This window comes from Malus domestica, chromosome 05 (assembly GCF_042453785.1).
Source record: "Malus domestica chromosome 05, GDT2T_hap1".
Classification (NCBI taxonomy): domain Eukaryota; kingdom Viridiplantae; phylum Streptophyta; class Magnoliopsida; order Rosales; family Rosaceae; genus Malus; species Malus domestica.
This window is the reverse complement of record NC_091665.1, coordinates 12,081,076-12,107,430: the sequence shown is the minus strand read 5'-3', so window position 1 is coordinate 12,107,430 and position 26,355 is coordinate 12,081,076. Positions and strand designations below refer to the sequence as shown.

Below are 26,355 nucleotides of genomic sequence, written 5' to 3'. Positions count from 1 at the left end.
TTGCGAATGGTTGTGATGTACAACCCACTTAGGAGACGTTCCATCTTCTCATTAATGCGCTTCGGGCCATACTTGTAATAAGTGATACAAAGAAATTCAGAACCATTCTCTTTAGTGGTTTCAATATGATATTGATTATCTCGAATGTCTCTAAAACTCAGCAACGTTCTTTGTCTTTAAAATTCAGCAACATTCTTCCGGAACGTGGAGAATAGAGTGCCTCTTTAATGGTTAAGACAGTACCATTAGACAACATTATACATGGCCTTTTTATCCTTCAATCAGGTTGGATGAGCTTGAGAGTGATTTCAGAGGTGCATTCTTAGGTAAGAAGTTAGTAAAATAGTGTTGCTCACGTAAGATGGTGTGCATGGTAGCACTATCAGCCAGATAACTAACTTCCTCACTAGTCATACCTAGAAATAAATTAATTGAATTGATTACATGCATAAATATAATTCCATTCATTCAATTCATCAATCGAGAAATAATATCCATAAAGTAATTATCCATAATTCAAAACAAACCAAAACCAAACAAATTATTCCAAATACTTAGAAAATTTGTCCAAAAATTAAACCATAAACCTAAAAATTAGGGGGGGGGGGTTTCGGCCACTAGGGGTAAAAACATGTCTAGAAGAATAAAACTTATTCGTCCATAGGGGAAGATGCCTCTTAAAAGTCTGATATCTCCATGTATGTAGTAGTATCTTCGGGATGTTCCACATTGTCAAAGTTAGACTCACGATGGGAATGATACTTGACAATAGCCTCGGGGGTAGCTCTACATACGCGTGACCAATGATCCTTTAATCGACAGTGGTAGCACATGTCCATTTTAGTGGAAGTCGATTGAACTGTAGCTTTTCCTTTGTTCTTGAAGTTTGGGGCCTTAGGCGCAAGGGGTTGGCGCTTATGGGTCAAATTTCCTCCTTTTGGGTGTGTCTTTGAATGAAGATCATTGCAGTAGCTTTCTCAGCTTCGTCAACAGGGTTTTCGTCGGTAGGTTCCTCGATGGTGGCTTTAATACCCTTTGTAGTAAAGTGGAGCTTCACGTCTTGAACTCACTTCAGGTAGTTTCTTTCAGATATTTCCAAAGTGGTGAAATCGAGCTTGTTCAAGTTGGACATGTCCCAACAACAGAGGGTACAACAAAACATAGTTAGTCATATGTTAATCCATAGACATACATCGTAAAACTGGGTTCTATAGACATGTATTGGTTTAATTTAAGCAGGAAAGCTACAGGTTTCATGTGCTAAGTTTTGAATGAAAACTTTGGGTTTCAAAGGCACTAAATATGAAAATACATGTTCAATTTAGTTTTATGAATGATTAGTTCATAAAGGAGAGGTTCCTACAAGAACACAGAATGCAATATGTTGATTTAAGTGTAGTGGATTTGAGTTGTTTTGGAACTCAAGTGTGAGAGCTTGGGGACTTCAAAAGGATATCAACATTTCAAAGTAGAAAAATACATTATTGAATCGTTAATGTCCAAAAGTGATATTCAGGTCAATAATTTTGTATTAGTTATCATATTAATGAATTGCTAATCACTTTTAATTAATTCAATAGATTGGGACCAAATGGGGTCGATCGTGGAAGCAAAATAATGACAGATGGGTCATATTAGCTTTGGTTGGCATAACCCAAACTACCTTAAAAAATATTTGGGTATGAGTTATAACGAAATTGGCATTGGGTCGAAAAAGAGAACATGGCCTAGCAAAAAAAAATGGGCTAGAAGTGCTGCTGGTTTGGGCAAAAAAAAAAAAGCATGAGGCAAGCGTAGCCTAAAGCTTGCTTGCGGGGTTGTGTAGGGAGGCCCAGCCGAGGTGGGGTCCAGGTTTTTGGGTCAGGGCAAGTCAAGCCTAGTAGCATAAATTGCTGGTGAGTTGGATCAAAGTTAGGGCAAAGCCTAACAAGTAACAGGCTGCTGCAGGCAGGCTTGGGCATAGGACATGAAAGGCCTAGTAGCTATGCGCTGCTGGAGTTCAGCCAGAGACGCGTGGGACAAGGCTAAAAAAGCTTCAAGCCTTCTCGGTTTGGGTTGTAGGCTTCAGGCCCGTGATTACCCTATCAGGCCTAGGGCCTGTGTTGCCTGGCATGAACAGCAAAGCCTAAAGGGCTGCTATCCTATGGTCTAAGGCATCAAACGACGCCGTTCCCATGTTTGCTCCACATAGATAGGTTGTAGGCCAATTGTAGTGGTCGACAATAGTGCCTAGTGGCGGCGTGGTGGCGAGCTGCAACCATGCTGCATATTTCCCAGTTTTTTTTTTTTTTTTGACTCTTCTAGGGTTTTAAGGACCCTAATATATATTGACAAATATATGAATCATATACAATACATATCAGAAGAAAAATATAAATATAGGGAGTTCATGCATCATGGGGAATGTTTTCATGCTTCGTGGACGTTTCAAATATCGTACTTTATTTTAAGTGTGCCTAATTAGCACAAAACAAATAAAAGCCTTTGAATTTTGTAGAAGAAAACCTCATCTTACAATCCTTCAGTTCCTTAGCTTCTGGCAAGAGCATGCTGATAACGTGGTGTAGGCCTATTTGATTGAACTGTATTTAGGATTAGAGATGGAGAATGTCAGCAGCAAGAGAGAAGAGAGAGATTTTATTGTGAGGTGTGTGTTGTATCACCCAATTGTGCCTTTATTTATAGTAGTAGGATAAGTTAAATCCATACTCTTATAGGATTACAACTCTAATAGGATAATAACTACTAAAGGGAATATTTAAACATATCTCTAGATACACTCAGATTTACACAATTACATTCCTATTCTAAATATAACTGCAACAATACGCATATTTTTATTAAATAAATACATCATATCATTCAATACCAACAGCCAACTGAGAATGTAAAAAAAAAAAAAAAAAAAAAAAAAGAAAAAAAGATTTGGATCCTCAACTTTGGAAGAGGAAGACTAACATAATTGTAGTTAGATATGGATCTTTCACTACAAAAAATTCTCTGTCTACACGAAATAATCTTGTCAGACGAAATAAGGTTTCGTCGCCTATTTATTTGCCTGACAACATTTCGTCGAGAAATGATTGTCACGCAAAAATAGTTGCTCATATGTTTCATGTTTGTCTGACAAGGAAACTGTGTTGACCAACTTGGCCTGACAAATAAAACTTGCCCAATGAAACCATTTTGTCAGGCATATTGAAATACAAAATTTAAAATATTTTGCCCAATGAAATATTGTCGGGCAATCAATTCAAAGGAAAAAAAATACAAAATAATGCTCGACGAAATTTTTCTTTTTTTTTTTTTAATCAAGAAAGAATATCATTAAAGACAAAACCTTCGAAATTAAAAGCATTGAGAGCAACAGCCGGCAAGCAATAATCCCACATAATAGGATTCACAAGTGAAAGATCAAAGTACCAAGACATCTGTAACAAAGTTTGCCTTCCGGTATATATGGTTCGAACAACTTGGTTGAAAGAGCAAGCAAGACTATGGACATCCTCAATGATAGATTTAATCCTTCTAGGGACCTCCCACTTTCCTTGTACTGCCTCAATGAAAGCTTAGAATCACCCTCCACCAGCACATTTTGAAAACCCTTGGACTTTGTAAACTTAAGCCATTTCTCAAGCCCATCACTTAAACCACGGAAATAGTGACTCCATCCAAATCAAAGGCTCCTGCTTCAATGGCTTGACCATTAGAATTTTTTAACACACATGCTGCAGCAGCACGATCCTTTGTAACCGACCCATCAAAAAGCTTAACCTTATCAATATGATTAGGGTGTGCCACTTTATAATCTGATCAGGAGGCGCAGTACCTTTGCAAACTTGCCTCTCATTAGCCCGCAAGAAAAACTTTTCATAAACTAGTTGCAATGGAAACTCCCCGGGCGGGAGTCGAGACAACACTCATGAAGACCAAATTACTTCTTTTTGACCCTATTTGCCAACAATTTAGAATATGCATGACCTTACTCAACTCTGACATGTCTTCAGCATCACAAGACTTCAGAGTTTCCATCCAATCGAAGATATTATCACTAACAATATTATTTCTATTTGGAGGAGCAATAGAAGAAAGATTCTAAACCTTTTTAGCAATCTGGCACTTGATAAGCAGATGATTTAGATCCTCCTCCTCATTTTGACATATCGAGTGTTGATGTAAATTTTCACTATCTCTTACTTTGCGAAAATGCACCCACAAAATGATCAACACATTTGATCAAAGACCTAAGCCTCACGCGCCCATGGGGTTGGGGGAAGGGGGGAAGGGGTTAGGCCAATGGATCTTTGATGCCTAAGTTAGTTTCTCTGAATAGAGTATGTGTTTACGGCTTTTAGGGGTAGCACAAGCTTATCGGAATTTGGCAAAATTGGAGATATATATAGGGAGAGAGGGCCAACCATGGTGTTAAGATATTACCCTACACATGGCGGCATCCTATTGGCCAAGGTCTATGGAAAGAATATTCTCAAGATGTTAAATAGGAAATAATATCTTGAATGATGGTGTAAATATCCCTAATTAATTTGAATAGGGATTACTTACTTGAATGTAATCAATCCTCAATTGGAAATGTATAAAAGATAAGATTTGGGTAATTAATCCTCATCTTTAATGCTTTGACTTTTGCTTGCCATGGTAGGTGAGCTGTTGGCAGCATCATTCAGCTATTTGGATCTTCAGGGGTGTTGAGCTGCGCATGGGGGTATCTGAGGAGCATGCCTATTTAATGAGGGCAATATTCTCTTTCTTGAGCAAAAGTTCACGTGTGGCCTGTAGAATTTTTTAGGTTATTTAAGGCTCCACATCGGGCACATTTTATTAATATTATTGACAATTTTACTTAAATATCATAAGCCAAACAAACATTTTAACCTTCGGAATAATAGATAGCTTCCACATTCTCTTTAAAAGATTGAACTTATAAGCGGCTAGTTGTTGCTGTTTTGGCGCCAAGTTGTTGACTTGACTGAGAAACCACCATTATTAGAAACACCCTAGACCAATTCATCCTTTATATCTCGAAGAGGAATAGGAAGTAAGCAAATCTTTTTAACAATATCTCTATCCACAACTTCATTTAGTTTATCTATATCCCAACAATTATTAATAATGAAATCACTCTGTTGAAGAACACAAAAAACTAAAATTACTGCTAAATCAGTCTCCCTAGACCCCTACAATTCCAAGCAATGCACTTTATCAGTCAATTTCATGAAGTATATTCATGTGGCTCCCTTATACTTCTACATCAACCTCCTCTCTATTGATGTGTAAATTGATGAACTAATAAAGGGAAGATTACAAATTTTGTTTAGAGAAAAGCTTCAGCTCATAGGCTGAGCTTGTGTGTTAAAATTGTAATGTGTTAGTCAAGTCTCATAGAGCTTGATATTGGACAAGTGTCTTAATCTCAGTGTAGTATAGTTTGGATGGTTAAGATTGAATTTTAAAGTTGTATCTCTCTCTCTCGCTCTCTCTCTTCCAATGGTTATATTGTGGGAGTGTATGAGCTCTTATGTGTGAGAAAAAGTGCCCCGAAATATATTGAAGAATTTGCAGAAGGATATTCTCTGTGATTTTGATAGCAATTCTCTTCTTCTTCCTTCTCAAGTTTTCTGAGTGTTTTTCCATATTCATCATCAATATTCTTAGTTTAAAATCAAATTCACTAACATGGACTCAGAGCTAGGTTGGATCTGAACTTCTGGGCATCGTGTCTATGAAGGATTGAGCTCGGATTCACAACAAAAGCTCATTGCAGTGATTTGAGTTTATATCAGTGATCGAGTCTAACATGGCTGGATCCAGAGGGGGACAACTTAGAGCACCAGTCTTCAACGGCGAGAAATTTGATTTCTGGCAAACCAAAATGAAGACCATTTTCTATTCACACAAACTGTTGAATTTGGTTGAAAATGGCTACGAATCTTCGATAAAGAAGGAAAATGAGCTAACGGAGGCGGAGAAGAGGCTGATGCAAGAGAATGTAGTCAAGGATGCTAAAGCAGTTGGAATCATCCAAGGTGATGTTTTATATCATATTTTCCCGAGGATCGCAACTCAGGTAAGTGAAAAGGCAACGTGGGACATTCTGAGACAAGAATTCGTTGGTGCTAAGCAAGTAAGATTTGTGAAACTTTAAGATCTTAAATGAGATTTTGAGTATACTCGGATGAATGACAATGAATCCCTCTCTGTGTATATTGCTAAGCTGCTTGATCTAATTAATCAAATGAGAAGTTATGGTGAAGATTTATGCGATCATAGAATTGTGTAGAACTTGTTAATTAGTTTGCCTAAGTTTTATGATAGTATTGCATCAGTGATAGAGAACACTAAAGATCTGGAGACCATATATGCTCAGGATGTGGTTGCCATTCTAAAAGGTTATGAGCAAAGACTTGATAGACATGGTGAGAGTAGCACAGAGAAGGCGTTTGCTAGCTTAAACATTGCATCAAAACCAAATAGGTTTAATGGTCAATCTAACAATGGCAAATACCAAAAGAACTCTAAGTCAAAAGGGAAACAGTGGAGTAACAAGTCTAGTGTTCATGTGAAAAATGAGGCAAATAACACTGGAGACAAGTGTAAATTTTGTGATAGACTGTACTATGGTGAATGTTGGGTCAAGAACATGGTCAAGTGTCACAAGTGCAATAAAATTGGACACATTGCAAGGTACTGCCATACAAACAAGGTTGTGCAACACATAATTTTTGCACATCAGGTGGAAGAAACTGGTAATTTGTTCTATGCTAATCACTCTGGTGAAGTGAAGAAGATGAGTGATGTGTGGTACATGGACAGTGGATGTAGTAATCACATGACATCCAGAGAAGATTTGCTTGTAGATATTGACAAAAATGTGAAAGCCAATGTCCAAGTAGGCATTGGAGTTTTGGTTGAAGTGGCAGGAAATGGGACATTGGTTATTGAGACAATGAAGGGTAGGAGATACATAAAGCAAGTGATGCTTGTACCTGGTCTTGCAGAGAATTTACGTAGTGTAGACCAGATGATAGAGCATGGTTACTTTTTTCTATTTGGAGACTATAGAGTGGATGTGTTTAATGACAGGTCTCTAAGTAACTTGGTGGTCAGTGTGAAATAGAAAGGAAATAGGTGTTTTCCTTTGGATTTCAGCATAAACAAGGAGTTCGCACTAAGAACAAGTGTTCAAGAATGTGCAAAGATGTGGCATAAGAGATTTGGCCACTTAAACTATAGGAGTCTCAAACTATTACAAAGTCAAGGAATGGTATTGAGGCTGCCTACAATCCAAGATAGTAATGATGTGTATCAAGGTTGTGTACTTGGGAAGCATCACATGGAGTCATTTTCTAAGGGGGCTACTTGGAGAGCATAAGAACCACTAGAAATGGTGCATTCTGATGTCTGTGGACCTATGCAGGTTCCATCGATAAGTGGAACAGATATTTCCTCACATTCATTGATGACTACTCTAGAATGTGTTGGATATACTTCATTAGGAATAAGTAAAAGGTGTTTGGGATATTCAAGAAGTTTAGAGCTATGGTTGAACTGTAATGTGGTTATCCACTGAAGAAACTGAGAAGTGATAGGTGTGGAGAGTTCACCTCCACTAAGTTTAATGCATTTTGTGAATCAATTGGCATGGAAAGATAACTCACTCTATCCTACACTCTACAGCAAAATGGAGTGGCATAAAGGAAGAATAGGACAATAGTAGAGATGGCTAAGAGTATGCTGCATGAGAAGGGGCTACCTTACAAGATGTGGGGAGAGGCAATCAACACAGTAGTTTACTTATTGAATAGATGCTCTACAAGTGCATTGGACAAGGTCACACCATTTGAAGCTTATAGTGGAAGAAGACTCGGGATTAAACATCTCAAGGTATTTGGTACTGTGTACTATTCATTAATACTTGGAGATCTGAGACACAAGTTGGAGGCATCAAGTGCAAAAGGAATTTTCATTGGATATTGATCATGTGAGAAGAGGTACATAATTCTTAATCCAAGCAAAATGAAGGTGACTATGTTAAGAGATGTTGTTTTTGATGAAAATGGGAAGTGAAAACTAAGTGAAAGAAGTATATGTTCCTCTAATCTAGCCTGAGTTTAGAGAAACTGATGAGAATGAATTTGGAAGTTCTCTCATGTCAACATCTCCCACTTCTTATGAAAGATCAAGTACTCAAAATGCAAGGTTGCTTGTTGATACAGAAGCTTTTGATTCAACCCCTTCGAAATGGAGAAGTCTGAGTGAAGTGTATGAGCACTGCAACCTGTGTATTATTAAACCTGAGTGTTTTGATGATGTTGTACAAGATCAAGCTTGGAAAGTTGCAATGCAAGAGGAGATCAATATGATTGAAAAGAACAAGACTTGGGAATTAGTGAACATACCACATGACAAGCCAGTGATTGGAGTAAAGTGGGTATACAAGACCAAGTTGAACCTAGAATGACCTGTGCAGAAAAACAAAGCAAGGTTGGTGGCAAAGGGGTATGCACAGAAGCTTGGTGTGGATTACAAAGAGACATTTGCACCTGTTGCAAGGTTGGACACCATAAGAACATTAATTGCTCTTGTTGTAAAGAATAACTGGCAGCTATTTTAACTAGATGTTAAGTTTGCATTCTTGAATGGAGTACTTCAAGAAAAGGTGTATGTGGATCAGCCAGAGGGTTTTATTGTTAAAAGGGAAAATATAAGGTGTACAAATTGCATAAAGCTCTCTATAGATTGACACAAGCTCCAAGGGCTTGATATAGTGAAATTGATGCTTATTTTGAAGAATGTGGATTCAAGAAGAGTGACAGTGAAGCAACCTTGTATACAAAAGGGAAGGAGGGTGCAGGAATGTTTCTTATGTCGATTTATGTGGATGATATCATTTATACTAGAAGTAGTATTGAGATGATGGAAGAATTCAAAGCTGATATGATGCATAAGTATGAAATGACAGATTTGGGTTTGTTGTATCATTTTCTAAGAATGGAGACTATGCAAATTGAAACCAGCATATTCATTCACCAAAAGAAGTATGCTACCTCTCTACTCAAGAAGTTTGGACTGCAGTATTGTAAGCCTGTTAGTATTCTACTTGTTCCAAATGATAAGTTGAGAAAAGATGATGATAGTGGAGCTACAGATGAAGCACAGTTTAGGAAAATAGTTGGCAACTTGTTGTATCTCACTGCAACTAGGCCATATATTATGTATGCATGGGTGCTGAGGTACATATAAGGAACTTTGAACTCTGGTTTAAAGTACAAGAAAGCTAAATGAGCAATGTTGTTTGGATTCTGTGACAGTGATTGGAGTGGATCCGAAGATGATATGAGAATCACTTCAGGGTATGCATTCACCTTTGGAAGTAGAGTATTCTCTTGGTCCTTAGTCAAGCAACACTGTGTTGCACTATCCCCAGCTAAGGTAGAGTACAAGCAACCTGGTTAAGGTTTGTGTTGGGAGATTTTGGTGAAACACAGATCGTTGCAACTCCACTAAACTGTGATAGCACTTATGCCTTTGCAATCATTAAGAACCCTATCTTTCGTAAGAAGACCAAACACATCAACATAGGGTATCACTTTATCAATGAAGCTTTGTAGAATGTGATCATTAACTTGGTGTACTGTCCAACCAAAGATCAGGTAGCAGACATACTCACAAAGGCTGGCTCTTGCTAAGGATCAATTCTATCATCTCAAAGAGCAATTGGGAGTGAAATCAGTTCACAATTTAGAGGGAGCATTGAAGTGTAAATTCATGAACTGATAAAATGAAGATTACAATTTTTGTTTAGAGAAAAGATTCAGCTTATAGGCTGAGCTTGTGTGTTAAAATTATAATGTGTTAGTCAAGTCTCATAAGGCTTGATATTGGACAAGTGTCTTAATCTCAGTGTAGTATAGTTTAGATGGCTGAGATTGAATTTTAAAGTTATATCTCTCTCTTTCGCTTCCAATAATTATATTGTTGGAGTGTATGAGCTCTTATGTGTAAGGAAAAGAGCCTCGAAATATATGAAAGAATTTGTAGAGGGATATTCTCTGTGATTTTGATCGCAATTCGCTTCTTCTTTTTTCTTAAGTTTTCTGAGTGTTCTTCCATATTCATCATCAATATTCTTAGTTTAAAATTGAATTCACTAACACTCTTGCATATGCTTCCTTGGACTTAACACTCCCACTTTAGGCCTAGTAGTACTTATCCTTGCTTCTGCCGCCATAATAGATGCCACAACATCCCCAGCAGCAGAGCTACTCTCCCCAATACTTCTAGTTCCCTTCTTACCTACCATATCATGACAATACATATGACATATAATAGAAACAAACATTGACCAAAACTTGCACAACATTGTTGTTACGAATTATAGTAACTATATTAGTCATCTTAATGATTAGGAATGTAGCCGCAAGAGTAGAATTATCATTTAAGTGAACAAGAACTTTAGAGGACATGCATACATAGCAAACTTTAAAGTTGTCATTTACCTTCTACTCTTTGTTAGAGTTACCTCAAGTCTTCCTCCATTTCGGCACAAGACCAACCCTAAGTATCCACTTACACTTAGAAACTTTTCCTACCTTTTTCCCAACATTCTTCGATATGGCATCATCAACCACCAGCTCCCCATTTCTCTTCTTGTCAACCTTCTTTTTCAACTTAGGAACCACTGTGGTCCAACCCTTATCCTCCCGAGGCTCCACCACTTCTCTAATTCTAGCCTTCTCACGGTCAACATTCTCTTCTTCATGATTAACAGCAGAAGGAAAGCTTAACATCACATCCTTTTGTAAGGATTCCTTCACAGCATCATCAACATAGGTATCTTTAGTGTAGACCAAAAGTTCATCCTTGAACACACTGTTTATCATGACGTACCCACTATCTAAGTCCTCTTCTAAGCAAGCGTGTATATTGATCTCCTACGCCCATAATAAAAACAGACTTCAAACAACTTCTTGTAACTAATAAGGATATGACTTTCCTCATCAAGGGTTCACAATTAGCATTCTCTTTAAAGGGATGCTCAGATCCACCTCCACTATGTATTGCTATCCTCTACTAGCTAATTTTTTATCGGTAATCACTAATAATATCTAGCCTTTACTAGAAATATCAGTATCTGTAAATAGTCATACAATCGTAGCTAGCTAGTACATAGTGCATGATGACCATTTAGTAAAAATAATGAGAGTTTTAACGAAAAGCCCACGATACTGTTCACTTTAACAAAAAACCACATTTTTACACTAAAAAGTCAAACTTGGTACTATTCACTTTACCTTTTATTTTGTCCTTATCGTTAAAACTCAAAGTTTTCAAGCCATTTTCATTAGTGTTCCTAAAAATAAATTATTAAATTCACAATAGTGTCATAATATCAATTCTACTTAAGTTTCATCAAATCGATTTCAAATCATTTATTCATCAAAACAATTTAATCGAAAACAAAAGTTTTAAAGGGATCCACTCACATGTAATCCAAGCGTACTTCCTCATTAAGTCCCTTGCCTTTGTCCAATTTAATCCCACTTCTAACATTTCGTTAATTCAACATCAAAAAGTACTATTTAGACATTGAACTTTCACGAACGGAGGGCATGCGAGTTCAAAACCTGAGTTTCTCAACTCAAATCTCACATGAAATTTGAAGGATGATTACCTAGAATTGATTCGATTTGGTTTCAAGCACCATTAGTCTCGAACTCGACAAAATTCAACCGGAAAAACTCATCAGGAAGTGGGAAATTGCACAGGGTGTAAAATAAAACCTCCATTTATAACTCAAATTCAACATCCATAACCTGGAATTGATACCTAAGGATGATTGGAGTAAAGTTCGAGCAAAATAAAAGGTGTTTCTATCAGTGTTCACGCTTGAGAATTCCGTTGAGAACTCAAGCTCGAGTTATCATATTACTAGCATTGGATTGTGCACGCAATGCATCTATTGAATTCCTCAAACTACCTAGATGATTATTTATGTGGTTTCTGAAGGAGATATTTGTGAAAACAAGTTCATTTGAGAGACATATATGCATGCAATTAATGATTAAAGGCGGAATCATGCTTGGAGGCACTCAAAAACAAAACTTTACCCACGAAATTCAAGGTCTAGTAGTTGTGGTGAACCAAGACTCAACTCAAGAACAAAGTGAGTTGAGAAATATTATACCTTTTTTGAATCCTCTTTGCATAAGCAAAGGCTAATCACCTAAGAGAGAGGGCATTCATTCCTTAATTCTTAGCTCCATGGATTTCTTGGAGGAGGATGGTTGGATGGATTCTCCAAGTTCCCAAAAAGGGAACCTCTAAGTTTCCCCACCAAAGAGGGACTTGAAGAACAGATAAGTGACCTTGGAGGAGGATTGATACTAGTAAATCCCCTCCAAGGGGGCCGGCCTCCTAGAGAGAAAAATGAGAGCTTTTGTTCTCTCCAATTTCCTCAAAAGAGAAAACTAATGAATTTTGGCTATAGTCACTTCACTTAAGTGATAAAAAGAACCAAAACCCTTTCATTCATGATATGGCCAGCCTTCTAAAGGCTTTGGGCCCCTTTGAGTCTTTAGCCATTAAGTTGTCATACAACTTAAGTTAATGGGCTTGATGATTCTAAGCCCAATGGGCCTTGAGGTCCAATAATTACTCAAAAGCTAAAATGAACTTATTCGTTTGATTAATTAACATATTAATTAAGCCTAGCCATAAATAATTAAATCATTTAATTATTCTTACCCATATCTGTTGTTTCTTCAATCTCTACTTTACACAGTGTACGATCCATTAGGTTCCTTCTAGCGAGGCAGTGGGCGATTAGAACTCTTCAAATCGATTGTGAATTGAAACTTACTTTTGATTCTCCCTTTAGTGATTATACGCCTTTAGGGCTTCCACAAACCATGAGGGACATGGCTACCCAAGCTAATCAGAAGAGGTGGAGAACTTATTCAGTTTAGGATTACAATGCAATATGGTATTTCTCTAATCCAATACTCTTGACCACATTGTTTGGTTTGATAGTTTATTCATGTCTATTATCCAATGTGATTCTCTTACTTATATGATTACCTTGAATGTGATTTGGAACGAATTCCTAAATCTTATTCATACTCTGGCTAGAGATTCTTAATCATATCATAGAGTATTCTCCCTCAAACGGTTTGAAGGTTAGAAATCCCTTGTTATGCATTCACTTGCCTCCATGGGTAAGTGGCTTAACCCCAACTATGTCGTGGACACCCTTTGACGGAGTGACTTTGATATAGTCAAAGATCAAGGACTTAACCATAAGACAACTATGATGCCTCAGGTCAAAGGACTACTTTTCATTATCCTAACCATGAGTTCTCATGTGACATGAGTATGAGAACTTCTCGTTGATTGCGTTCAGTGGACCCATTCTCTATTGAGCGAGTATGAGAACTTCTCGTTGATTGCGTTCAGTGGACTCATTCTCTATTGAGCATCTACATGCTTGTCTTGTTGTCAGTCACACCAATGACTCGAGACCAGTCACTCTCTCTAAGAGAAGACATAGCACGTACTGATCTTAATGGACTGTCAATGCCCAATTAGTAATCCTATGATCAAGAACGTTTATGATATGTATACAGAAGAGAATGGTCTCATGAATCTAACTTCTTTAGATCACATTCTCCTAATTACAAATTCCTTGGACTTAATCGTTTAAGCATATAACATTTATATGAGACAGCTTTAAACAATAATCTTTGCTTTTTTATATTAAACTAGATTAGTTTAACATGTGAAATGCTCGTAAAGTATCATCATATGATTGGCCTTAGGGCACATTTCGAACAATTTCTAGTTAAAATTTTGACAGAAAATGGTAAAGGTGGTGGTGGTTTTCCGTTGAAGTATAAAAGTCTTTGGTCCATAAATGTTGAAGACTAAGTCTTTGATCCATAGATGTTGAAGTATAGAAGTCTTTGGTCCATAAATGAATCCCTAGCACTCTAGCGTATCATCCCATATCATAAGTCTCCAAGTAATTATCATGGCTACTCATTATCAATGCCAGCGTTACCTCTTCTCCTTGATTTAAGATCTTTCACTTGTTTTTACTTCTTAGTCTTGTGTTTGGTGTGAATCACCTTAAATTAAGGAAGAGTATGGGTTCTAGGTTTACCCGGTCTCTAGGGTTGCTTGTAACCTTTTCTTTCTTTCCTACATATGTGTCCTTGTACATGCATTCTCCTTATGAAATACAATACACTTTAAACTAGGCAAGTAACATGGTATTAGAGCAGTTTTATTTGTAACTTGTCTCTGGCCAATTCATCACCGTTGTTTCACACCTTTAATCTTAAGCCATGGCGGAAGAAGATCCAGTAAATATTGAGGGTGATACCTCCTATATTTCCCCTTCAAACTTCTCAGACACTGAGGTTAATACCAATCAGTGTTTGTGTTCCATTTTGTTGAATGGATTCAACTATCTACCTTAGTCTCGTGCAGTTTCACTTGCCCTGAGTGGGAAAGGAAAACTTAGTTTTGTAAATGGAAGCATCAAAGCTCCTGGAATCACCTCACCAACTTATGATGATTGGCTCTGCAAGGATCAACTCGTGATGTCCTTACTTCTCAATACTATGGAGAAACATATAGCTAAAATTTTCAGTTACTCAGAGTCCCCATAAGATTTTTGGAACTATGTGAAGGACATGTATGGAAATCAAAACAATTATACAATGGTCTTTCAACTGAAGAAAGACATTACATGCATCCGACAAGAAGGGAAGTCTTTTGTGAAACACTTTGGTAGCCTCAAAACTATATGGAATGAGCTGGATGTGTACCTTCCACACACCATAGATGCAAGTATCCTACTAAAGAGAACTGAGGAAGACAATATATACCAACTTTTGGGAAGCTTAAGCTCAGAGTATAAGGATCTCAGAAGCCACATATTTATGAGTAAAAAACTTCCAACCTTCAAAAGTGTTTATGCCACTGTCCAACCCCGAAGAAACTAAGAAGAGAGCTATGAATGGTGAGTCTAGCTCTAGGCCAACTGAAGCTCGAGCCTATGCTGCAAACCACAAAGTATACAAGGGTAAGAACGTCACCTCAATTGTACTTACTATAATGGTGTTGGTCACATGGAAGAAAAATGTTGGATTCTTCATCTAGAATTGAAGCCCAAATTCACCAAAGATGGGAAGGTGATTCCATCAAAATCTGCACAAGTAACCCACTTCAAGAGTCAACATGCAGCTAACTTCACCTATGAGTTCTCACACAGATCCATGGACTTCACTGCAAGTCCTGTGACACTCATAAACAAATTTGCTACATACTTGCAAACCAAGGGTCATGAAAGTGATGCATCAAACTCGCAAAATGAAGATAGAGATCATACTGCCATACTGGGGCAATTTGCAGGATTTCTTGCCAAAAACAAGTCTACAACACATGAAGAAGCCTCAGGTATACTCAAAACCTTCTCCATTACATTACAAACAAGCACTGAATATGATTATTGGATAATTGACTCAGGTGGCATTGATCATATGACAAATAAACTTTCAAACTTGCATGACTTTCAAGCATTCAAAAATCCCTCACTAGTGCTATTGCAAATGGAAAAAATGTGTCAGTTTTGGGTAAGGGAAGAGTTAGTATAGTCACAAACAATAATGAGTCATTAGCCCTCTATGTTCCCTCTTGTCCTTTCTAACTACTTTCAGTAGGAAAGCTTACAAATTCCCTAAACTATCTTGCCATTTTCTCACCCAAAAAAAATGTTTTTCAGGACATCATCACCAAGAAGATGATTGTTGAAGGGTTCCTTCTTAATGGTCCATACTACCTGTGCAAAAACTCAGTCATGCCTAGAGCCCTTCAAGCTGGACCAAAGTGTTTTGAAAACCAACAATTATGGCACCGAAGACTTGCTCATCCTTCTGAAGTTGTTTTGTCAGGGTTGTTTCCCATGTTTTGTTAGTCACCACTTAAATGTGAAACATGTCATTTTTCGAAGTTAGTTAGATTACATTTTGGCATTTTTGTTTTTAAGACATGTAAGCCATTTGAGATGGTAGAACTGTTGTTTGAGGACCTACAATTGAATCAATGGATGGTTATAAGTATTTTGTCATTTTTGTTAACGATTTCACTCGTGTCACTTTTCTGTACCTCATGAAATAAAAAAGGGAGGTTTTCTGCATATTTAAAGATTTCCATAAACTTGTACAAACTTAATACAACTCAAACATTAAGGTACTTAGATTGGACAATGGCACTGAGTTTCTATCTAATAACATGGTTTAGTAACATGGTTCAATACTTGAGTTCACAACACATTGTTCACCAAACCAGTTGTGTAGGGACACTAAAAAGAAAAGGGTATCAGAAAGGAAGAATAGATACCTGCTTGAGAAGACTCGAGCTTTAGTGCTGCATATGAATGTTCCCAAGAAATATTGGGCACATGTTGTGTTTGGTGTGAATCACCTTAAATTAAGGAAGAGTATGTGCTCTAGGCTTACCCGGTCTCTAGGGCTGCTTGTAACCTTTTATTTCTTTCCTACATTTATGTCTTTGTGCATGCATTCTCCTTTTGGAATACAATACACTTTAAACTAGAAAAGCAACATTTTCTCCCAATGATAGAGAGTGAGAGAGTTAGAGAGAGAGTCAACGTTGTAGAAATGAGGAAAGAGAAGAGAGTAACCGAGAATGGGGGTTCAGTCCCACTCAAAAATTTCCAAGTGAAAATTACAATTTCACCCTTCATTTATTGAAATTCGTAACTTCAAACTCAATTTTGCTTTCGCCGACGTACTTGTGAGTACAAAAAATAATTAAATAAAATAGAAAAATATGAGATATTGACTCAAGGCTCCATAATTATTCAAGACACCAACTAGGGTCATTTTGTCTTTTCATATCCTTTGGGATTAAACTACACGATTTTAAGATACGGGTTGTAACAACGAGGTTGTGAGTTTTACTTTTATGCATTCCTTTCAGGTTTACTCTGAGATTCAAATTCATTCATTGAGTCGTCAACCACATCAACTGCTTTTACATCATCCATGAAGATCTGATGCAAACACTATTTGAGTATTTACACACTCAGGGGGGAGTATTATGACATCAATTCTAGTATAAGTGTGATTCTGTAAATCCTTGGTAGATTTGGTTCACTCTTTATGATAGTGATTATTTCCTATTAGGATTTGTATTACTTGCAGGACAAGTTTCTCTCTTTCTTTGATTTACTTTAAATAAAGGCACATGCAAATGGAAATTGACATCCTTGAAATTCCACAATTCTCTCTCTCTATTCTTTGCCGCACCCCTCAGTGAAAATAAGCCACAACATAGAAACATTTTTTCTCTTTTTTAAAAATTGAGCAAATTTGATATAAGTCCAGTTTTGTGAGTTATTATTAGGTTTAATCCAATTTGTTAGGTTAGGTCCATTCACTTGTTATTAACATCTATTTTAATTAAATTGTGATAAATGTCATCCCTTTTTTATACGTTCATCATTACTTAATTTTAGTATTAAATATAAGAATAAATAATTGTTTCTCCTTTTCCCTTTGTATCCCAATTTTTCTTCTACCTCTATCATAGGTTAACTGTGCTAACTAATGTATTTCGTATGTATTATATATTATTATCAACATATATAATAATATAGATCCATAATTGTATGAAAAATGAAATTTCTTTGAACTATGTTATGGATGATAGGTAGATAATTTTTATTTATTTTGTAGACACCTGTATCACAGATTAAACATATTTTATCAACCTATGATATAGGTATCATATAGGCTTAAATGTTAAACTGGTCCTGTGTTTGAGTCATTTAGTCAATTTAGGCTTGTGTTTTCAATTTGGTCAATTTTGTTCTTGTGCTTATCTCCGTTAGCCAATTAAGGACATTTTTCATCTAATTGCTCTAAAAAACAAGGACTAAATTAGCAAAATCGAAAACACAAGGACTAAAGATGCAAATTACAATTTTGAGTAAAGATGCATAAATGAAGAAATTTAATTAAAGCTAAGATACAATATATAGGTAAGCAATCACCATTTGCCTATTTGAGAAGGGACACAAGCAATCGCCCCCAAGTCCCCATCAGCATTCTCCTGTCCCGTGTTTCCATTTGAAACATCCGTCCCCTCATTTTTAAAAACCCTCATCTTTCCCCTCCCCCTCCTAAAATTTTATCAGTCCATTTCTTGCATCACTCCCTCTTCTCTTCCTCACAAATCTTATACTAAACAGAGACAAATGGTAGAGTGGTAGCAGAACAAACACAAATAGCACACCAAACCCTCAAAACCTCTCTCTGTCGATGTTTTAGTTGTATCAACTTTCTACTCCTTATCTTCTCCTCAGACCCGTCCTCTTCACCTACACACATCATCCTTTTCGCCAGATGTAAACCTCTGAATCCTCTCTGCTACCGTTTCGCAAACCCATCATGTGCATTTCTCCGACCACCAATGGTGGAGTTCAGAGCCGTCAGCTGCCGGATTTCTTGCAGACTGTGAACTCGAAGTATGTGAAATTGGGTTACCATTACTTGATAGCCCATCTCCTGACTCTCTGTTTAGTTCCTCTAATGGCGATCATCGTCATTGAAGCCTCCCAGGTGGACCCGGATGACATTCACCAGCTCTGGCTCCAACTCCAGAGCAATCTCGTCGCTGTCATCATTTTCTCTGCTATGGTTGTTTTTGGATCCACCGTTTATGTTATGACCCGTCCGAGATCCGTTTACCTTGTGGACTATTCGTGTTACAAGGCCCCGTCACATTTGAAAGTGAGATACCACCAGTTTATGGAGCATTCAAAGTTGATAGGGGACTTCGATAAGTCCTCGCTTGAGTTCCAGCGCAAGATTCTGGAGCGATCTGGCCTAGGAGTGGAGACTTATGTCCCTGAAGCAATGAACTATGTTCCGCCAAGGATATCAATGGCGGCGGCTCGCCAGGAGGCAGAGCAGGTGGTTTTTGGTGCATTGGATGATCTGTTTGCTAATGCAAATGTTAAGCCCAAGGACATTGGTATTCTTGTTGTGAATTGTAGTTTGTTTAATCCAACTCCTTCACTGTCTGCTATGGTTGTTAATAAGTACAAATTGAGGGGAAATATTAGAAGTTTTAATTTAGGGGGTATGGGGTGTAGTGCTGGAGTTATAGCTGTTGATCTTGCTAAGGATATGTTGCAAATTCATAGGAATACATACGCGGTTGTTGTTAGTACTGAGAATATTACTCAGAATTGGTACTTTGGGAACAAGAAATCAATGTTGATACCCAACTGTTTGTTCCGTGTTGGTGGGTCAGCAGTTTTGCTTTCAAATAAGCCCATGGATAGGCGTCGGGCTAAGTATAAGCTGGTCCACGTTGTGAGGACTCATTGTGGTGCTGATGATAAGGCATTTAGGTGTGTTTATCAAGAGCAGGATGATGATGGGAAAACTGGAGTTTCTTTGTCAAAGGATCTCATGGCAATTGCCGGTGGGGCTCTCAAGGCTAACATCACAACATTGGGTCCCCTTGTCCTGCCTTTAAGTGAGCAGCTTCTCTTCTTTGCTACTTTGGTTGCGAAGAAGTTGTTCAACGCAAAAGTCGAGCCTTATATCCCAGATTTCAAGCTTGCTTTTGATCATTTCTGCATACATGCTGGGGGAAGGGCCGTGATTGATGAGCTTGAGAAGAACTTGCAGCTTCTACCAGTTCATGTTGAGGCATCTCGGATGACACTACACAGGTTTGGTAACACCTCGTCTAGTTCGATCTGGTATGAGTTGGCTTATATCGAGGCAAAGGGTAGGATGCAAAAGGGAAACCGTGTCTGGCAGATTGCTTTCGGTAGTGGTTTCAAATGTAACAGTGCGGTGTGGGAGGTGGTTGAAAGTGTAAAAGCTTCTCCTCATAGTCCATGGGAAGATTGCATTGACAGGTATCCTGTGGAGGCCGTTACCTAGCAGAGCTCAACGACAATTATTGGCCAGGGACTCAGTTTAAAGGGAGGAAACATGATATACTTACTGGCCATTTTATCTTGTTATTTTTCTGCCACCTTAATTATCACTAGTTTTAGATTTGGGAGCACCTTAAGAGGTCGTACTTGGTGCGATGGCAAGTGTTTTCGCCCATGAGCGGTAGGTTTCGGGTTTGAGACTTGGGAGCAGCCTCTTCATAAATGGGGGTAAGGCTAGCCGACATTCACCTCTCCCAAACCCTGCGTAAAGCAGGAGCCTTGTGCACTGGGTACGACCTTTTTTCTTAATTATCACTAGTTTTCCTCTTTTCGAATTTTTGATTTATTGCGCATGTTCTGTAGTATTTGGTTATAGAAGTTATGATGTTTGTTAAAGCTAGCTTGGTATTGTTGTGCTTTAAAAAAAAAAGTACTGTTATTTTGTTCTGTAAGAATAAACAACTGTGAAATAAAGTAGTAAAATGTTTTGTACACTATGATTGTAAAAAGTGTTTTTAGCCAAAAAAAAATTATTGTATTTGTTAAATTTTTATGTAAACTAGGTATGACTTTGTTAAATGTTTAAAAAAGATATATTGTTATAAATAGGCAAAATTCATAGAGAGATAACCTTTACTCGGTGAAGGAACGAAGCAGTTGCAGAGTAATATACCGACACAAGCTGTTGCAGAGGAAGTAATGTATATTATTGCTATTAGATATATTTCTCTTTTCTTTCTTCTTCTCATTCACTCATCTTTGCACAATTGAATTGCTCTATTTATAGAGCTACTTCAATGGAAAATTACAAAACATTACTATTTAGCTTATGAGTATATAGTACACATGTGATACTTTACTATACACATTACTATACACATGTGGGCAAACATATCCATCATTTACAACACTCCCCCTTGGATGCCCACATATCAACATCAGTTGCCTCATTAAAACCTTGCTTGGAAAAACCCTGTGGGAAAAAACCATAGCGAAGGAAAAAGAGTACAACTTTACCCGGATGGTGTTGAGCATGCTTAGGTTGCCTCGTTAAAACCTTGATAGGAAAAACCCAGTGGGAAAAATCCTAAGCGAAGGAAAAAGAGTACAACATGCATGAATCATGGATGCTCCCCCTGAATTGTATCTCCCCCTGATTCCGCATTCTTCAAATCTGTAAGCCGACGTAATCCGATTCCCTGTACCAACTTCTGAAATGTGCACTTTGGTAGAGATTTGGTGAACAAGTCTGCTAAATTTTCATTGGAACGGATTTGTCTGACTTCAAGAACTTTAGCCTTCTGAAGCTCATGTGCGCTGAAAAATCTTGGAGATATGTGTTTAGTCTTATCACCTTTGATAAATCCTTCCTTCATCTGGGCGACACAGGCTGCATTATCTTCATGGATGACAGTTGGAGTGTCTGTCTTTGAAGGTAGACCACATGAATTCCGGATGTGATGGATCATTGATCTTAACCAAGAACATTCACGACTTGCTTCATGTAAAGCAATTATTTCCGAATGATTGGAAGATGTTGCAACTAGCGTTTGCTTTGTTGATCGCCATGAAATTGCAGTATCTCCATTAGTGAACACATATCCATTTTGTGAGCGGGCTTTATGCGGATCGGAGAGAAAACCAGCATCTGCGTATCCAACAAGGATTTGTTCATTTGTGGGCTTGTCTGAGTAGAAGAGACCTATATCTGTTGTCCCACGAAGGTATCGTAGAACATCTTTGACTCCCTTCCAATGACGAATTGTTGGAGCAGAGCTGTACCTGGCTAACAAGTTAACTGAAAAAGCTATATCTGGTCTAGTACATTGTGCTAAATACAATAAAGCACCTATTGCGCTCAAATATGGTACTTCTGGACCAAGGACCAGTTCATCATCTTCTTTTGGACGAAATGGATCTTTCTTAATGTCCAAAGAACGAACGACCATTGGGGTGCTAAGTGGATAAGACTTGTCCATGCCAAATCGCTTCAGTATTTTTTCAATGTAAGCTGATTGATGGACCAAAATTCCACTAACACAATGCTCGATCTGCAGGCCTAGACAATATTTGGTTTTCCCAAGGTCTTTCATTTCAAATTCGTTTTTCAGATATTCAGCAGTTTTGTTGAGTTCTTCGGGGGTTCCAACTAGGTTCATATCATCGACATATACTGCCACTATAGCAAATCCAGTATTTGATTTCTTAATGAACACACAAGGGCAGATGACATTGTTGGCATATCCTTCTTTAATCAAATACTCACTGAGACGATTATACCACATTCGCCCAGATTGTTTCAGCCCATATAGTGATCGCCTTAATTTGATTGAGAACATACCCCGTGGTTTGTTAGTTGCTTCAGGCAACTTAAGTCCTTCTGGGACTTTCATATATATGTCAGTATCTAATTCTCCATATAGATACGCGGTGATGACATCCATAAGTCGCATGTCAAGTTTTTCTGAAATCACCAAACTTATTAAGTAACGAAACGTAATTGCATCCATTACAGGAGAGTATGTCTCTTCATAATCAACTCCAGGTCTTTGTGAAAAACCTTGTGCAACGAGTCGTGCTTTATATCTTGCAATCTCGTTTTTCTCGTTGCGTTTCCTTGTGAATACCCATTTATAACCTACGGGGTTCACACCAGGCGGGGTTTGGACTACTGGTCCAAAAACACTTCGTCTTTCCAAGGATTTTAATTCTGCCTGGATTGCATCTTTCCACTTAGGCCAATCTTGTCTCTGTTTGCATTCATCAACAGAGCGGGGCTCAATATCATCACTTAATATGATTTCAGTGGCTATTGCAAATGCAAACATGTCATCGATGATTATTTCATTTCGATCCCACAATTCATTAGTACATGCATAATTTATGGATATTTCTTTGCTTTCATGTACTTCTGTCTCTTCAGGGACATGTGTCTCATCAAGGACATTTTCTTTTTCTGGAAGTACAGAGTCACGAATTGTGGATTTATCATTCAATTCCTTTTCTTGAATGATATCATTTGGGTTCAATTGGGCCCTCATCTTTCTCTTTCGAGGAGCTGAATCTTTTGAACCTGGGGGTCTACCACGCTTCAGGCGTGCACTGGATGAATCATTCGCTGCCACTTTATTTTGTCCAACAGGGACATCAATTCTTGCAGGTGCGTTTGCAGCCGGTATATATGACTGTGTCACTTTCGAAGCATCATTAAATGCATCTGGCATTTGATTAGCAATACCTTGAAGATGAACGATTCTTTTCACTTCGTTTTCACATTGAGTGCTTCTTGGATCAAAATGAGATAAGGTGGGAACAACCCATGTTAGCTCTTGTCGTTCTTCTGGAACGGTCTTTTCTCCCCCTAACGACGGGAAAATTGTCTCATCAAAATGACAATCAGCAAAACGAGCTGTAAACACATCACCAGTCAAAGGTTCCAAATATCTAATGATAGATGGTGAATCAAAACCCACATAAATTCCCAATCTGCGCTGAGGTCCCATTTTAGTTCGTTGTGGTGGTGCAATAGGCACATAAGCAGCACAACCAAAAACTCGTAAATGTGAAATATTTGGCTGATGTCCAAACACGAGTTGTATTGATGAGTATTGGTGGTTGGCTATGGGTCTCAATCTAACCAATGATGCAGCATGTAATATGGCATGTCCCCATGTAGAAACTGGCAATTTCGTTTTCATGAGCAGAGTGCGGGCTATTAATTGAAGCCGCTTGATAAATGCCTCTGCTAAACCATTTTGAGTATGGACATGAGGAACAGGGTGTTCAACATTAATGCCCAGTGCCATACAGTAATCATCAAAGGTTTGAGACGTAAATTCACCAGCGTTATCAAGTCGAATGGACTTAATGGGATGATCTGGGAACTGTGCTCGCAACTTAATTATCTGAGCAAGAAGTCTCGCAAAAGCTACATTTCGAGTAGACAATAGGCAAACATGTGACCATCGGGTAGATGCATCAACCAAAACCATAAAATATCGAAATGGTCCACAAGGTGGTTGAATAGGTCCACAAATATCCCCTTGAATTCTTTGCAAAAATGATGGGGATTCATCATCAACCTTTAGTTGTGATGGTCTAATTACCAACTTCCCTTGGGAACAAGCCTTGCAAGGATTATCATTCGGGACATTAATGTGTCTGCTCAGTAATGGATGTCCATTAGAGTTGGTAATGATTCTACGCATCATGGTGGATCCTGGATGACCTAGACGGTCATGCCAAAGCATGTAAACCTTTGAATCAATGAACTTCTGGTTCATGACAGTATATGCCTCAACTGTCTTTATGTATGTACAATACAATCCACTCGATAAACCATGCAACTTCTCCAATATACGCTTCTGGGTATCGTTGGAGGTAATGCATAAATATTCCACATTTTCTACACTTTTCGTTTCAAGGTGGTATCCATTTAAACGTATGTCTTTAAAACTCAACAAATTTCGAATGGACCGAGTAGCATATAATGCATTCTTTATAGACAATATTGTTCCATTTGGTAACATAATCTGGGCTTTTCCTGAGCCTTCAATTACATCTGATGGTCCTGATATTGTTGTTACCTTTACTTTTGCAAGTACCAAATTCGAGAAATACTTTCGGTCTCGAAGTATTGAATGCGTGGTTGCGCTATCTGCAAGACAAAAGTCTCCGCCATTGATCTTGTTTTGAGAATAACCATAATTTTTATCCATGATCTCTGAGTAAAGAAAAAGCAGTTTATTCATACTGGAATACTACTTTTATTGAATTGAAAATGCGAGCATTAAACCACAGGTACAAATAACATGAGTACATTAAACATAAATAATTCAATCGGACCCATAAACTTCATTCCCTCTTTCATTAATAAAGTCTGTAGCATCCAGGTGGGTTGTGTTTAACTGTCCTGATAAATTGGTCACTGGATCAGGGGTTTCCATTGGTTTAGCCTGGTCAAGGAAATTGATCTCGACACCCTTCTCCTTGAAGGAGGCTTGATATAGTTCCACCAGATGCTTTGGGGTGCGACAAGTACGCGCCCAATGTCCGTTGCCACCACACCTATGGCAACCTCCTTCATGATTTCTAGGAGTGTTCACATGAGCTTTTCCTTTCTGGCGATTGGTATTTTTAAAGCTCGGGCCTGGATTATACCTTGGAACCTGGTTGTGAAACTGGACACCATGGTTCTTGCTTTTTCCTTTCCACCGACCTTGCTTGTGACCACGTCCTTGTTTGTAATTATTGCCACGGGAGGATATGGTATTTCTTTCAAGGGACGCAACATTCACTTCTGGGAACGGTGCTGATCCAGTAGGTCGGGAATTATGGTTTTTCATGAGAAGCTCATTGTTCTGTTCAGCCACCAAGAGCACAGATATCAGCTGGTTGTATTCAGTGAAGCCTCGCGCTCTATACTGTTGTTGCAGTACCATGTTAGAGGCGTGGAATGTGCTGAAAGTCTTTTCCAATAACATTTCCTCAGTGATAGTATCCCCACAGAGTTTCATCTGAGAGGTAATTCTGAACAACGCCGAATTGTACTCAGCCACTGATTTGAAATCCTGGATCCTTAGGTGAGTCCAGTCATAGCGAGCTTTTGGAAGAATCACCGTTGTCTGGTGATTGTATCTGCTTCTCAAGGCATTCCAAAGGGCTAACGGATCTTCAACCGTTAAGTACTCGCTCTTTAGTGCCTCATCAAGATGGCGACGAATAAAAATCATGGCCTTTGCTCGATCTTGAGAGGATGAACTGCTTTCTTCCTTGATGGTATCTCCAAGATTTGCTGCTTCCAGATGGATCTTGGTATCCAGTACCCATGTAAGGTAATTCTTTCCAGTAATGTCCAGGGCAGCAAAATCAAGCTTTGCTAAGTTTGCCATTTTCTTTTCTGAAAGAAAAATGAGGTGTGTAAGAACTTGCAGTAATATGTGTACTGGAGAAATATATTGTTAGAACTTCTGGTTCTTACAAATTTTTTTTTGATCTTCAGGCCAAAATGATAAGTACTCGAAACTTCAGGCTCGAGATTTACACAATTAATGAGAAGGGCAATTGTACCGCACCATTCTCATCGAAATAAGTATAGGATGGGTGATTATTCCGCACTACTTTAAACAGCAGGAAAATTTAAATATGTAGAGCAAGGTGGACGATTATACCGCACCACCTAAAATTGCGATAAAATTTAAATATGCAAAGCAGGGTGGACGATTATACCGCACCACCTAAAATTGCGATAAAATTTAAATATGCAAAGCAGGGTGGACGATTATACCGCACCACCTAAAATTGCAATAAAATTAAATATGCAAAGCAGGGTGGACGATTATACCGCACCA

General features: G+C 38.1%; 3 protein-coding genes across 3 annotated transcripts; 2 read left to right on the top strand and 1 right to left on the bottom strand.

Moving 5' to 3' along the window:
- The first annotated feature begins 5,815 nt into the window (after positions 1-5,815).
- LOC108173873 (uncharacterized) lies at positions 5,816-7,135 on the top strand. The gene is made up of 2 exons (XM_017333768.1): positions 5,816-6,085; positions 6,299-7,135. The coding sequence occupies exons 1-2, from the start codon at positions 5,816-5,818 to the stop codon at positions 7,133-7,135; spliced, it is 1,107 nt and encodes a 368-aa protein (XP_017189257.1).
- An 11,093-nt stretch (positions 7,136-18,228) lies between these two features.
- Positions 18,229-20,497, top strand: LOC103441558 (3-ketoacyl-CoA synthase 4-like). The gene has a single exon (XM_008380240.4). It carries the CDS (start codon positions 18,498-18,500, stop codon positions 20,007-20,009), a length of 1,512 nt encoding a protein of 503 aa, XP_008378462.1. The 5' UTR covers positions 18,229-18,497; the 3' UTR covers positions 20,010-20,497.
- A 4,343-nt stretch (positions 20,498-24,840) lies between these two features.
- On the bottom strand, positions 24,841-25,737 carry LOC139196060 (uncharacterized). The gene has a single exon (XM_070821725.1). It carries the CDS (start codon positions 25,735-25,737, stop codon positions 24,841-24,843), a length of 897 nt encoding a protein of 298 aa, XP_070677826.1.
- Positions 25,738-26,355: the final 618 nt, after the last annotated feature.

Bases quoted from the DNA above. Each gene is read 5' to 3' on its own strand.
- LOC108173873 (XM_017333768.1), top strand. From the start codon at position 5,816: ATGGCTGGATCCAGAGGGGGACAACTTAGAGCACCAGTCTTCAACGGC. The intron at 6,086-6,298 runs GTAAGTGAAAAG...AGAATTGTGTAG, and splicing joins TCCCGAGGATCGCAACTCAG to AACTTGTTAATTAGTTTGCC.
- LOC103441558 (XM_008380240.4), top strand. From the start codon at position 18,498: ATGTGCATTTCTCCGACCACCAATGGTGGAGTTCAGAGCCGTCAGCTG.
- LOC139196060 (XM_070821725.1), bottom strand. From the start codon at position 25,737: ATGATTTTTATTCGTCGCCATCTTGATGAGGCACTAAAGAGCGAGTAC.